The sequence below is a fragment of the Sylvia atricapilla genome, chromosome 1, assembly GCF_009819655.1.
Source record: "Sylvia atricapilla isolate bSylAtr1 chromosome 1, bSylAtr1.pri, whole genome shotgun sequence".
Lineage (NCBI taxonomy): Eukaryota > Metazoa > Chordata > Aves > Passeriformes > Sylviidae > Sylvia > Sylvia atricapilla.
The window spans coordinates 31,823,631-31,839,483 of record NC_089140.1 but is presented as its reverse complement, the minus strand read 5'-3'; the positions used below and the strand labels follow the sequence as shown (position 1 = coordinate 31,839,483).

The following is a 15,853-nucleotide window of genomic DNA, read 5'->3' as shown; positions in this document are numbered from 1 at the left end:
AGGTCTAGCACCAACAAGGGTTTTGAAGGATGTGTGCCTGCACAAAATGAAAATCAAAATTGTGCTTTGCAAGTAGGATGACTTGCCTTTGCCCTTTTGTCTAACAGCTTCCAAAGTATTGCTTGAAAATTAAATTTGTATTGAGAAGTGAAAATGACCAGTAAGTGGAAACTGTCAACATTTTCCTAGACAGGTTTTAGAAGCTGTCATCAATTATTTATTTAATTGACCTGGATGTTTTCTTACAAGTATTTAGCAGAAAGATTTGCAGTAGAAGGTCAGCATAAATGAGGAAACCAGAACTAAAAGTAAAGGATTCATAGTTTTTTCTTAGTTGTGAAAAAACTTGTTTAACCTTTTGTGTTTCAAGTGCATTCTTTACTCCCAGAACCAAACATATGCAATTAATTTAATAATACCTTAGCCCTCTCAGAAAATTTTGATCCTCTGGAAACTCAATTAAATTTTTTTTTTCATGTTGTCTGTAACTCTTTAAATTAAAGAACTGTGACAGGAGGAGGGGACATGTTAAAACGTGGTGTTTATACTTGGTGGTTATTTGAAACAGGACAATGTGATTCTCCAGTGAAATTGCCAATTGAGTACAGACCATATTTGTGCAAGGGCTAATGGGCTTGTCTTTAGAGTTGCTCCTCTGGGGTCCTCATTCATGTGGAAGGCAGCAACACGCTCTGTGTGAACACAGGCAGAGGGCAAGCAGTGAAAGAGAGCGAGACCCAACATTCAAAACCTTCCCTTTCTCTTGGATGTTTGTTTTGAACATACTGAAGCCAACTCTTGCTCCAAAACTGAAGCCCCCTTTCTTCTGCATAGCATAAGTGGTTCTAACCATTGGGTTTTGCTTCACATTCTGAAGACCAATAAATATTTGTTCAACAGGGACTCATAACCATCTCTTCCACTTGTAGGTCATGGACTACCTTCTCTGGACACATATACTGGCTCCAGCCAGGACAGGGTTAGTTTTTGCAATAGCCAGGACCCTGAGGTTATTCCATACCACCTCACATCAGGGTGGAGGCAGGGGAAGGGATTCTCTTCCAGTCTGAGATATTGTGGAGGAGGGATTGGTTGGGTACTGTCTGTTGTTGAGGGGTTTCCCTGTGAATCATTTTTGACTTGTACCCTATGTCATTATAATTGTTGCTGTAACTGTGTGTTTTCTTATTTCATTGCTGTTTTCAGTAAACTGTTTTTGTCTCAACCTGTGATCTTTACCTTTTGTGCCTCCAATTCTCCTCTCCAGCTACCCAAAGGAGGTGGGGAGGAGAAGGAGGAGGGAGCAAGGGGCATCTCATTTAGTCTCAGTGAGAGCACTAAACTGGGGAGTGCCATTCCTAAACCAGGACAGCACAACAGGAAGATGCAAAAAAGTGCCTCCACAGCGCTAAGATCCTAGATCTAGGCAGAGTAGAAATCTTTATCATCCCGAAGTCCTAGTAGACAAGTACACGTTGAAGTTGCCCTTAGCCTACGTTACACTGATGTAATACCCTGCTAGAACCATCCTGCAGCCATGAAATAAGCAGGCTTGATTTAGTTAATGTCCCCAAGCATTCAAAGTGCTGGAAGTGCAGACATCAGGCCTCCCAAGTCTTCGGTTCCCTGTGTAAACTCCAGGAGAAAAAGGAGACTATTAGGAAACTATTGATCTGACCATTTTTTAATGTCTACTGTAGAGTAAAAAAAGAAATATCTTCCAAAATACCCTTTTTTTCTCTATTGATTCAACAAGTCTGGACAACTAGTTCACTATATTTTTCCACGTTTGATAAAATCAGTCATACTGCTGATGTGCAGCGGATTAAGAGTGTGTCAGAACTGGTTTATAAACCAAAGTCTTCGATTTAGAAGATAACACACTAGACTCGTAGACTATGCAAGGAATTTGAGATTAGGCAATGCAATTCCTTATTTTCTCTGTGGGTTTCTGACCTTCAAACCAGTGAGCAGGCTCCTTATGTGGGGAAGCTGGATTCCTCAGGAAGCTGGGTTCCTCGGGAAGCTGGGCTCAGGGGGGGCACAGGACATTCAAGGCACAGGCTGTATCTGAAATCCTTTACTTCATTAGAGCAGAAGTGTCTGATGCAGATTTGTGAGGGGATGTCTTCACCCCAGCTGGAGAAATGCAGGCATGTACAAATTTCTTTCGATGAATTGGGTAAGGATGACTCTGGACTTGCTTGTGGAGCCTATTTTTTTCCATCAGCATTCAAGAACTTATTAATGAAGTGGATTTGCTTCTTCAGTTGAAGAAGCACTTCTCTTCTCACTTTTCACTTCTTTGGAGAAACCAGCAGACTGTAGGATGATTTGGGTGAGCGCTCTCACACCTTCATCTGTCATGGACAGTAATTGCTCAAGGCCAAAGGATTGGACCCTGCAGGGTTAGCAAGTCAAGGCATCCCTAGTTTTTGGGCCTGACTCACAAGATGTGTTGTGAATTCTGGAGTAGGTAGTGATTAATTTAAACTCAAGATGAACAGTAGAAAGAAAACAGTGAAGGAAGGGCAGGGAAAATGTTTATTTGCAGATTGCCTTTGAAGTCATATAGCCATGTCATAGCTATGCCACATGATGGGCCCTCCCAAGGCATCTGCTGTTCCCATTAGGAAACATCTCAGCTAATAAAAGCGACGTGGTATCATTGCCCCAGGTCTCGGTTATGTAGCGGCTATATCCATAACCAAATCACAGATAGTGATATCAGCCACTGACTTTGCAAGGGGCAGTTTAACCCATATCAGCTAACTTTGCAATGAGTCTCTGCTGTGCCTGTGTGCAAGCATGAATCCATCTCTTTATATGTATCTGCCATTTTTAGACAACAACCAGTGCTGAATATTTTGACAAAACACTATCAGTATAGCTTCAATAACTGTGAGATTTAGCCAAAAAATAGTTCTAACATAGCTTTTAAAGCAAATATAATTTCTTTTCCTAAACAAAATCAAAAGATACAGATTTGTTATTTACAGAATAAATAAATGTGGCACAACTGTCTTTTAACTCTTGAGTCTTGCATATGTGAAAAATGGTTGGAGCGGGAGCAGAGGGAGTTGTAGCCTGTTATTTTTAGGAGTGCCTTGTGTTGCACTTCATTCTTTTTCCAGGGCTGTTCCTGGCTAACTTTCCCATGAGTTTTTAACCTCTTGCTCTTGTTCTCTTATGTAACAGGAAACAGGCTGACAGGAACAAATAAAACACAGCATATCTGATAGTTGCACTCAGAGGAGCGGTTGATTTAGTTAGCCCTGCCTTCTTCCCTCCAGAGTAGATGCATTTGGAGATTCAGATGTGCCTCTGTTCCTCTCCAGTTGTTTCTCGGGAAGCAGTGACTTGTTTGTGCTCAGCAAGTGGCACCGAAGTACTGCAAATATGAGAAAACAGATGCATTTCTTTTAAGGTTGAAATTCGAGGCGGTGTCATGTCCTGGGATTGTGGATTTAAGTATCTGTTTGCTCTTTCTCCCACCCTTAAGGCAGGAGTTTTATGCAAGCTTCAGGGAAGAGATGACATCGGACGCCTTGAGCTGGTCCAAAAGCTGGCGAGAGAGAACTGCCAGTTTTTGCAGGCGGATAGAAAAGCACTGGAGAAAGCAGAACAAGTAAGACATCTCTTATTTGGGTTTTTTGTTTCTTTCGGGTAGGGGAGGGAGATTTAGGTCACAAAACTGAAATAGCAAAGCTGATGGTCAGAATCCAGGGCACGCATTAGTCATGGAGCTATAGCTGCTCTCCTCTGGCATTTACATTTCTCTAAAGTGTGTTCAGGTCAATAATTGTCAACACATTTAAATTATTATGTTGTCATTAACTGTCAGATGCTGATATTAATATCTTATACACAGAGGATATAGCAGATGATTTCACGGTGCTTTTTACCAAATTGTTGGGGTTTACGGTGTATTTAAATAATGTATAAGGCATATGAGTGTTTAAAGTACTTACTCTAAATTATTTTAAAATTACTTCACTCTGGGCATATTTGGATGCAAGTATTGGCTGAAACTTTTCAACATGAATTAAAAAGGACAGTCTGGATAGAGAATTCATCTGTTTGTGTCTTTTTTCTTTTAAATTTTGTTTTCAATTAAAAGTTACACAGAAGAAAACAGCATTCTGTTTAACGCTTCTGAAAGCACTTATTCAGATGTTAATAACTAGATTGAAAATACAGTGAAACTTGACTGCTCTGCTTATAGGACAATGTCTCCTAATTTTGTTCTCCTAGTAAAGATTTTTATTCTGATTGCATATTCATCTAAAGGTGCAGAGGATAATAACTGCGAGAAACAACAAAAATCCCACCTAGTCCTCATGTCTCTTGTCATTATGTATATGTAATTTATTCCATTTTCTGCTCACTGGACAGTAGAAAAAAGATATGTGCTTTAGAAAATAAATACTTTTCAGCTCATCTGCAAGTTCTTTCCTACTGAAATAAGGATGTACAAAGGAAAAGAGAATGATGAAGTGTTTTTTTCAGAGTTTCATACTGTTCTGTTTGGCAGTGTAGAGGGTCTGGTCTGGTGTAGCTAGATATGTAATTGTATCAGTAGGTGTGCAGAAGGGAGGAGGGCAATTAGTCAGGCTAATTCCCCAAGATTAAATTGTTTCTCAGCTGACCCACTAGCAATGGATATCTGGGAGAATTTCTATATATCTCTGAATTGTATCCACAAAACCCAATTAAAAGTTTTAGGTGTTTAAGCAAAGAGGATTTTAAACCAAAGAAGATTTCTATTGTGTTTCAGGATTTGGAAACATGATTACAGATATGTGAGCATAGATGAGAGGGGAATGTTGGGACTGATACTCAAAAAATTCAGTGGATATTTTTTGCTGCTACTCTGGTCATTGCAAAGGGTGCTGTGGAGTCAGCTGCAGCTCTGTAGCTGCACAGATTACAGTACAGTTCCAAAAATGGAAAGGAAAGCAGCACTCAGCTTTTCTTCTCCTTTTGAAAAGTATGGTACTTAGCAATTGCTGCTATTTAGGAGATGAGTGACTTCAGTTTAGCCGGAGCTCAAGCAATTTGCTCATACTCATCCTGAGCAGAATAACACAGCAATTACTGCTCTCCGACAAGGATATGCCTTTAGACCTTTAGGACATACTTTTAGAGGTGACAGCAAAGAGAAATGTCTCCTGAGAGACTGCAGAAGTCCAGGTCATTCCTCATATGCCCTTAATTTCTGGGTGGGGACTGTCTTACAGCTAGTGCTAATAATAATCAATCATGGTGTGCTTCTTTCCCCTGTTCTGCACTTTGCTGGGTGTTGTAGGGGAGGCCCAGGCAGCCCATGCCCAGATATAAGAGAGACCTACAGCTCTCATCGTGGGTGTGTCTGGTAAGCCCCCAACTGACTTCATTAGGAATTGTCACCAGAAGGCACCCTGAATGTGGGCAAGGTTTCTTGTAGCTTCTCAGTTTAGCTGACTCAGGTAACTGACTTTCACTGGGAAAAATGCACACTTTGCCATGGCAGGGCAGTGAGTTGCATATGTTCAGGAAGCTGTGAGCTTCCATCCCTTCCTCTCCCTCCCTTCCTCCCGTGTGGTCTGAGAGCTGATCCGGTGCACGTGCAGGTGACAGGATTTGACTGGCTGGGCAGGGTTCACTGCTCCAGGCAGATATCCTCCCTCTTCTCCAAGGAGAAAAGCAGCAGGCAGAATTGTAGTGAGTAAATTGTAGTGAATACTGCTTGGATCCATGATTTCAGACCTTCCCATCTCATCCTGCTGCTAAAGTGATGGCAGATTCATTGGCGTTGGCTTACTCTCCTGTCCCTTGGGTTCTCTGTAAATGTGAGAGGAACATGTTCAGGGTGTGGTGTCCTTATTATGTGTAACATGCCCATCTTTCTTTTTTTTTTAGTTTTTAAAAACATAGCTTATTCTACACTACTTTCTTTGTAACACAGGGTGATGGACACTTGGTGCAGGAATAAAATGGAGATGCTCTGTGCATTTTCCACAGGACCCTCATTTCTCAGCAAGTATCCCTGCACTAAAGCTTTCACCAGCTTTCCCTCCTGGGGAGCTCAAACTGGGCTTTCTTGGATGATCTGCCTTCCTCAAAGGAATGGCATGCAGTCTGAAAATGAGAGGCCTGAACACCCTGCCAGACTGTTCTCTCTGCCCTCAGAGAGCCTGCTATCCAGGCTGGCCTCCTGGCAGCCCAGCTCAAAGCAGAAATGCTGCTGGCTTGCAGGGCTGTGTGTTTCTGTCAGCCTAGGCCAGTGTCACTGTTAAAAGCTGGGGGCTTTATAACCTGCCTGGAAGTTAAACTGCCCTTTCCGGGATGGCCAGTGGGAAATTCTGCCTGAAGCAGAGTTCTCCTCTGGTTTGTTCTCCTCTAGGAATATGTAAAAACCCTCAAAACCTCAACTCAAACATGGAGTTAGAATTGTGCATATGGAAAATTCCTCTCTCCATGTACTGTGTCCCAGGCATGTGATGGGAAATGGAGTTGTGGCTCCCCTGGTGTTATACCCACTGTGGTTCTAAAGCAGGTCTCTTCAGATTAGTGCACCCACACATGGGTTTCCAGCATTAATAGCAAATATAAATGTATTATAATTGAGCTTTGATGATTCTTGTATTTTTCTGTGAAGAAGAAAGGGTTCTCACCCTAACTGAAGAATTTGGTACTCATTTTTTTACCCCAGTAACTCTTTCCTGTACAGTGACTGAGGTGTGGAGTGTGATAGGGAGCTGGACTGGTTGACTAGGAGGACTGGTAAACTCTCCTGTCATTCAAATAAATAGTCACAATCTTCATCTGAGTTTTGAGGAGAGAAGTTAATGGCTCACTTAAAGAAGATAGATGACATGTGGATGCACAAGAGTTTTTTTTGGCAGATAAAGTACCTAAAAGTGCTCTTTGAGGTGTGATGTTGGAGTTTCGTGGTCCACAATGAACAGGTGAAGCATGGATTGGTTTGGGTGGTTAGTTCAGGAGACAAAATAATTTTTTTTTTTTCTCAGAAAAAGCAGATGGTCTGGAAGAGAGAATCTATGTCACAGCTGGCTGGCTCACTGGAAGAAAACTTGGTTTAGAACTAGTGGGTGGGAGAAGGGATTCCTTTAGTCTGGCTGTGTTCTGGAGGGTGTAAAATTGGGGTATATATATCTATGAGATGACTTGTAGGAAATCAGAAAGTCCATACTGCTTTTTTTTTTTTTTTTTTTTTTTTTCCAAGTTTTTTGATATGCTATCTTTTCACATTTATGGTCTGAATGCAAAAAAAGAGCTTTGAAAAACTGACATAATTTATAAAGTTCTGTGCTCAGTTTCTGTTATATGTGAGCTGCTTAACTGAATTTGTCACTAGAAGCTGACAGTGACCAGATTGCATTGTTATATTGGAACTGGTATTCCTTGGTAGCACACAGTGCCAACTTCTTCTCTGGTAAATATAGTGTTTGCAAAGTGCTCTTACCATAATAGTGTTCACAGACTTGTAGAGGAAAACAAAAACTAACAGTGATTTTTTTCCCCTGCCTCCACTTCCTAATTTGTTAGAATAGGGTGCTTAATGAAGGCATTGAACCTATGGGTATGTGTTAGGTTTCCTAAAACTTCAGCCTTGCTAATGAGTAGAAAGTAAATAGAACTAAATAAGCTTCTAAATAGGCAGTTAAGCTTCTTCTCTGTGCTTTTTCATTCCTACAATGTATTGATAGATAAATAAATAAAATGAAATTATTGTCTAAAACACACAGAAATTATTTTCATATCAATTGTGGGGTAACGTAAAAAAACTATGCAAGCTTACTGTTCTAATTTCATCATTACATGCAAATCATACTCATAAGCCTAGGGAAATGTGATATTTGTATTTTTATGTAATTTTATGTAATTTTAATATTTCATTTCCTTAAAAAATTGCTTTGACAGAAAATAGATGAAAAATCTGTATTGAAATATTCAGCTATAGAGCAAGCCTGCTTTTTGGAGAGGTTCACTTATTATTAGCATTAATTATAATATAGAAAGCAAGCTGTGCATGTAAAGCCATTTGAAGTCATTTATCATAGCTTTTTTTTCCCCCTCCAGCATATATTCGGGATGCATTCAAGACATATTTGTACTTAACCATAATTTTTGAAATTCCTTTTAGTCAACTATAACTCAGATAATGCCTTTACAATAGATATGAAAATGTGTTGTACAGTATTTCCAGTTACTATTTCAATGAAGTGTTGCACTAATTAAGAAAACCATGTCTGGTTATAGTGTCATTGTTGTAAGTAAAATTGTAAAAGGGCTTTTCACCTCAGCAAATGGAGAGACTATTCTTTGGATTATAGTATCATTTTCATAGTCAGATGACCTGAGTAAGATGTTCACAAGCTGGCAGTAATGTTCAAAGGAGGCTCTTCCAGTACTTCCCTGCATCAGCAGGAAGGGGAACATTCCCTAAATCCACCCTGTAATCCCTTTACAGATTAATCTATATATTAGTTAAAATTATGTACTGTTTAAAAGAATACAAGTACCTACAGCTTGAGCGTATTGATTCTGTGACTTAATTTAAGATGAAAGAGCTATATTATATGAGGCAGGTATGTTTTCAGAAGGACAACAGATACTGAAGAACAGTCCTGTTAATTTGCTGGGTACTAACTTTTGTAATCTGTGGTCTCATTAGGAAGACAGATGATTTGCTCATTGAAGCAGGTCAGTGGTTGAGCTGGAGCTGTTAAAAGGCTTACAACAGAAGATTAACGATTTAGAGCCTTGGGTTGTATGGATTACTCATGACCGAGGAATTTCTTAAGGAAATTCCAGCCATGACACACCAGGGGTATTTTTAGGGTGCCCAGCTGGACACCTGCAAGGAGACAAGAATGAAAGTCAGGACGTGTCCAGAGCTGCAGTTTTTGTTAGTTTGACAAAGCTGTGGCATTGTGCTGGTGTACTGTTGGATTGATGGTCAGTAACCAGGGCTCCGATGGAAAAATATTCTTTAAAACATTGACATCAAATGATGTCTGAATACAGTCAGTGACCAAAATCTGTGCATTACTTTTTAAAAACATCCTCACTTTTGTTGTGTCTGCTCTGTTTGGGACAGATCTATTGGGTAGCTTGGGGACAGGTTTTCTGCTTTTGACTCTTGGAAGCTGCTCTGCAGCTCTTGCAGAGCTGTGGGTCAAGTGGTCGTAACAACTATAACACAGTTTTGCAAAAACTTTCATGGCATGAGTAGCTATGAGGTGGTATAGATGTCTAAAGTAATTTAAACAGAATAGACTTGGCATGCCAGCACAAGAGTTTGCTGTTTCTCTTTATACCTCTTGAACCTGCCAGCACTAGCAGAGAGAGCTGTACCAGGGTACGATGATAGTTTGCAATTTTGATTTAGTCGTCAATTACAAGCCAAGAAAAAATGAATCTATCAATGAGATTGTCAGTATATGCCTCCTTGTTGAGTAAGAATAAGTAATTAAGAGTTAGGTACATGTTTGCTCTGGAGGTAACCTGAAGTTCAAGTCCCTGGTCTGGATCAGGAGAAAGAGGGAGTGGAATCTAGTTCTGTCATGTTCTGGAGAGAATGTCCTATTCCAGATGCTCAATTTTTCATCTGCTGGAATGAATGCATAGCCCCAGGTGATCACCTGTTCTTCACAAGCCAGCTTCTTTATCTCTTTATCTTCTGAGATCTGAGAAGAAAAGGCTTCTACAGGTCCTAGGCTTTTTTTTTTTTTTTTTTTTTTTTTTTTTTTTTTTTTTTTTTTTTTTCCCCGGTATAGAACAGGCACAGGCATCTATTTGAAATGGAAAAAGTTTGCCAGAGATAAGGATCTTCCTGTTCAGATGTAGGACTGGGATCATCTGCATGCTTGTTTCAGTCTTTGGCAGCACTTTAAAAATATTAAAAGAATTATTTTTATTTATTATGTACTTTTAAGAGGACTTTTAAGAGGTCTTATCTTTTAAGATAGACTTTTGTTGAGTCTATTTATTGTGGCCAAGGTTTTGGAGGAGAACATCCTCATGCTAAGAGTACAAAAGAGTGGTGAAATTATGTAATCCTTTTCCTCATAAAAAAAAGCACTTGAGTCATGCTTGTGCTCCCATGATATGTTGTGAGCATAGTATAGAAATATATAGAATAGAAACCTCACTAATTTCCTTTAAGTCAAGTTACATATTCCCACAATACTTTCTTTCCTCCAGATTATCATCCTAGTGCTTAAAAGAGAAGAAAGCCTAATTTTCTCCTCTTTGATTTATTCTGTAACATTGTACTACTTTGTATGGGAGGAAATTCCACATACACATTTTGCATGTGGGGCTTTCTTTAGAGTGGAATGGTGACTCATTCTTGTGTGGAACAATAACCTAGGTCCTGTGCTGAAAGGGGTAAAAAGGGCAAATGGTATTTAGCAGAATAAAACTCGGGAGCCAGAACTTTGAATTTTTATTTTTGACTCTGCTGGTTCTTTAATAAATAACCTTCTTCAAATCTCATCGCTTTTCTGCACCTTTGTTTACCCAGGTATAAAAGGAGGTCTTAAACATGTGGGACCTTGAAGGGGTGCCATAAAACTTGCAGTGGTTAATGAATGTTTAGGAATTGCTTTGGGATCCTTGAGATGTGGTTCAAGGATCCCAAGGAAGCTGGAAGTGGGTTGAAATGTTGACAGCCAGGGGGAACTTTTTTCCAAATCCTGAGCATAGCTAAGGTGAGACCAAACATTTGCAGTCTCTACACAGCCTCTGGGTCCTTGGGCATAGCTTCAGGGGCTGTGCTGCCCCAAATGTTTGTCCCCAGCCCTGCGCTGGCCCATGCAGTGCTGCTTGTGAAGCAACACAGGGAATAATGAAGCTAAAATATACAATGAATACACCTTCCTTGTGGGGTTATTTTCCAACTGGCTTGGTTCCCTTCACGTTACAGGGACATGGATAGGGTGTGAGATTGAGATATGGTGTCAGGGATGACCTGTGCTGGGGAGAGCTAATCTGTTGCTCCTGCTGAAACACAGCCATCCTCCTTAATTCCCCAAAGCCTTCTGACTTACCCAATCCAGAGACTGGACTGGGTCAAATGAAATGTCCATGCATTTTTTTGGTCGGCAGTATTTTAATCTAGATCCTGTGTTTCACCAAGTACCTTCATGAAGTCACACATGCACATGGAAGGGGGTGAGTGATGCATGGGGGTCAACATCCAGGAGCAGGGAGAGAACAGGAGTGTTGTTTCTCATGGGCAGCAGGACTACACAGTTCTGGTGGTATCAAGACTGAAAGCATGGTCCCTTGGTCCTGTCCTTGCTCCATTTATCCACATGAAGAAGCAGAGAAACTCTCTGAGACCTGCAATCTGCAGGTTGTCACTGTCCCCTGCTTCTGTGTTTCTCTCTAGATTTTGAATCACTAGCCTGCTTATGTTTCTAGACTGTCCAAAGGCTTACATAGAATTAATCTTGTCATATTCTCCCTTTGGAGAAGTAGAAATTACCAGTTTATTAGTTCAAAGCATTTGCTCTTTTGTTTTCTGTCATTTAATGTCCCTCTCTCTGTGTGATAAATACATTTGATGACATTCTGAATGTTCTTTCCTCTATTTTCCTGATTTATGACATCAATAAATTCCCAGTTATGCAGATAATATAGTGGATATATCCTGCCATCTACTTCTATACAGTTACTTCTACCCTTTTTCTGGGAACTCTGAATAACAAAGGTGGCTGGATCTCTCTGTTAAGTTAGGGAATTTGTTACCTAAATTCAAGAAGATAAAAAAGAGAAGTTGATAATGCTTTGAATATGTACCATGCAAACTTAGGTCAGAAATTTTAAGCAGTCTCTGAATTTCAGGAGTAGTAATTTTGTCTTTCACCTTTCAGTGGTGAAAGAATTTTTAAGTAAATCACCGTTTTACCAGACTTTTCTGTTGGAATTTAAACCAATCAAGGACATCTTGGTTTTGCTCATAGTCTAGTCCTGAATGAAAAGAAATACCCAAGATAACTGGAAAACTTTTTGATAATCTAGAAACCGATGGCTGTCTACCACATCTTCCTCTTTGGAAGTTGTCTGAGATTTGGTAGTCTGCCCAGAGACCAGAGTCATGTAAAAAGGATTCAGTGCTTCAGGTATCCATTTTTTCTCTTTCTTTTTCTTCCTATCCTCCTGAATAAGTTCAGGAAGAACATTCCATTTCACTGAAGTGAAGATTTGGGCCAGTTACACAGAAGATACCTGTTGAGTGTCATTAAACAAGTGAACACATTTCTTCATGTCAAACTTCGCTTTGTTTTGAATAGAAACTACATTGGAGCAAATTCTGTAGTAAGATCTGGAGTCTATGCTAAAGTCAGTGTGATTCCAGTGGCAGGATACTCTGGAGTCAATGAGGCCTGTGTCAGGACCTCACTGGAACAAATGCTGACAGCATTTCTTGGCCTCTGTTCCTGCAGGCATGCTCCGAGACCACCTGGAGCATGCCAGTGTGGAGACAGCCTTTTCCCTATGTTCATCTGTCTCTCCTGGACCAGAGTCAGGCTATCTGCTCTGAGGACTTTTTGGAAAAGTGGCAGCTGTAAAGTGGCTGTCTCTGTCTTCTTTGTTGAAGCCACATACACAGCAGGAATGTAAGGACGCTTTGACTTTGTATTTTTTGGAGGCTCCTTTTTTCTCCCCAGTATTTATTTATTTTAATCATGAAACCTCCCTAAAATCCCCCCCCCAAACCTGTCCTTTTCCCACGGCCATTCCATCACTCACTATGCCTGCATTTTAAAGTTTAATTCAGCCCCTGCAGATGTTAATAGATATTTTTGGTGAGAGCAGGATATAGCCTGTAGAGTCAAAAGCTTTTGTCACACCATTGCTGTGGAAGGTGGTGGCATTTTGCAAGATGTGCTTGACACACGGCCACCTGTGGAGAACGCTGATTTGGTACCGCTTGCATCCATTTATCTTGGTTCTGTGTGGCAGCTCAAAGAGCAAAGGAATGAAAACCCAGGCGATTAGTGGTATTTTTGCTGACTTTCTCTCTCTAAATCAAAGCAGGTATTCCCCTCTCCTTCCTCGATTAGTGTTCCTACCGCTGTGTGCAGCACCTCCTGTATTCCAATTCACAGCACATGAAAATGAGGTCTCAAGTGCATATGCACGGATTTCATTTTAACTACCCAGTGAAAAGTTTTAATTAGGTGTTTCATGTGGAAACATGAAACAGGGTTTGAAATTAGCAATGACCTTGCAGCCTTCCTCAAATATATTTTCTGATAGCATGTGGCAGGCAGTTCCCAGCTCTTTTTGTCACTGCCTGGAACGCCAGCATCCGAGCGGGGAAGGCTCTGACGTGTGGGAGCGGCAGCAGTTTCAGGAAAAAGTACTTCAGCCTCTTTTGATGACTGGGAAAATAATAGGATGACCTAACTCAGGAAGAGCATGAATAGTAGCTGGTAATTCCTTTAACAGCTTGCTGAAGATCAAATCTTAGATGGATTTCCAGGCTCTGAACAAGTGTAAGCCCTGAACAGGGGGTGACGCTGAGCTACACAGCCCTGTTTGATCAAGGGAAGGGCCTAGAGCTCACATGCCTTTGTTGGCTACTGTGCATCAGCCCTGTCCCCTGCCAGCCTGGCTGATGCTGCTTTCTCACTTGGAGTGGCTGTACTGAGAGCACCAGCCCTCATTTCATCTCCATTTTCCCTGAGAGGTGAAGGGAGTAGACCTGTGTGTTGTATCAGGAGCAGCATTCCAACCTAGTCTGGTACTGGGAGGAACAAAGACAAGCTTGCTCTTTTTGCCAGAGTAGGAGACAAGCACAATGCAAATGTGCATCACCTTTTTGGTTTGGTTGCAATATCACAGTGTCTTTCCTGTTTTCAGAGGTACTAATAATATTTGTTCAGTGAATACAGCATCAGTTTAGGCCTTTTTACAAAATGCTTTTATATTGCAAGTAGGGGATTATTCACCACAGGAATGTTTAAAAGTCATCTGTGGATACAAATACAACTGTTTAATCAACTAACTGTTTGTAATATATGCTGTTTGGCCATATTTAGCAAGTTAATAGAGATGGATGTGGTCAGGGTCAGAGAAGACACTAATCAGAGCTGACTGAAGTAGCCAGAATTTCAGTTCTCATACGCAAAGCCTAGCTAAAAAAAACAGATACATTCAGGCCTGGGCTTCCTTGTGTGAATGGCAAATAGCTGGAAGTCTACTGACACTCTGGCTTTGTCTCATCAGGTGAGAAACCTGAATCTTTTTAGTGGAATCCACACATTAATTCAGTCTCTCTAAATAATCTCAGTCTCTGTACAGTACATGTACTGAGCTAATCATTGGGCCATATTGATTTCTTTTTGGTTTCTTGGATTTTGATAAACTTATATAAAAGAAGCATGTGGTTTCAATGCAGAACTCTATTTGCAGTGAATTCTTTACTCCTATTTCCCACAGAGACAGAAGTAAATTAAATTCCTACCTGCTTTATCGTTGGCATCGCAAGATTTTTCCAACAGAGTTTGGGCAGTGCCTGATGCCGCACTGGGAAGCCATCAAATCCTGCAGATTGCAGGTGATGGCCTCCTGGATCTGGGGCCTTTCTCAGGATTTCACCAAGGAAATGGCAGAATCCTTCTCCACCAAGGAATTTGCAGTGCTCATGGCTCCCCAGTTGTCTCATGGTTCCCCAGTTCTCCTTCTGTAGACACACCTGCCTATGTGTGCATGTGCTGTGCATATTTATTCATTAACAAACTGCATGCATTCCTAAAAGCAAAGATAATCTTTTACTTATGAGTGAGACATCTTATGGAACCCTTTTTCACACTGTAGAATGAACCAGACATTTAAATGCACACTTTCAGTTGTTAACATAAAGAAGCTGCTTTCTCCTGGTGACCCATCTGTTCTGACAGTCCTCTCCTCTTCTTCCTCTTTTCAGATTGCATCAGGTTTTTATCTAGCAGATTCTGAAAAGTTTCAACCTCTTTTTCAGTTCTTCAGATTAAAATCTGAGTCTTGGTCATCAGAAGGGATGTTAGAGTAGTTGGGGTGCACTGGGTGGCTGAGTGATATTATAGATAGGTTGAAGCAGATACCCTTTCTAAGTGTGAACACCTGAACCACCTGAAACTTGCTTCAGGTGGCAGATTTTTAACGTGGGATACTCAAATCCAGTACTTTCTTAAAAATAGCCCCTATAAATTATTTTTTTCACCATGCCAGCTATAGCTTTCATTTCCAAGGACCCCTAAAGATCTGCCTTTCTTACTTCATTTTAGACACTTCTTTGTAGGAATGTATGCAGGAGCCGGGGGAATGTGTTCCAATTTTCCAACAGAGCTGTGGGTACATGTGCTGATTTGTGTGGGATCTGCAGCCACCCGCAGAGCAGAGCTGCTCTGCTCTTGCACTGGGTGCCCGTATGCTCCCTGTAACTCTTCTGTTCTCACTCTCCCACCCTCAGCTGTCACATAGACACACATATGTGTATGTGCAGTTATGACTGTCTCTTCCCTGGAGCAAAACTTGGTTTTGTACTATGTAGGCAAAAAGGCTACAATTTCACCACACCACTTTCCTTTGCAGCTGCTGTAGCAATGCTCTCCAGTTCTGTCTAATATTTTTACTGGTTAATCAATTGACACATACTGTTTTCATTGCAGTGACAGGTAAATAGTAAATATTTGCATTAGACAAAAGCTATACAGCAAATCATGCAATAACTGTTGTTTTAAAATGCTGTAAGTTTTTCTTCTGTGTGATGTTCAATATGTACTAAGGATGTCCTAAGAATAAAAACAGTAAAACAAATAGCAATTTACTCATTTAAGTATGGTTGAAA

The 15,853-nt window shown here is 40.6% G+C and overlaps 1 protein-coding gene across 1 annotated transcript in view; it reads left to right on the top strand.

Moving 5' to 3' along the window:
* Positions 1-15,853, top strand: part of RAPGEF5 (Rap guanine nucleotide exchange factor 5) — a 158,939-nt gene that overhangs the window by 63,304 nt on the left and 79,782 nt on the right. Inside the window, exon 9 of the mRNA XM_066318589.1 lies at positions 3,503-3,628. Coding sequence (XP_066174686.1) covers positions 3,503-3,628 — 126 coding nt within the window. The remainder of the gene's footprint in view (positions 1-3,502; positions 3,629-15,853) is intronic.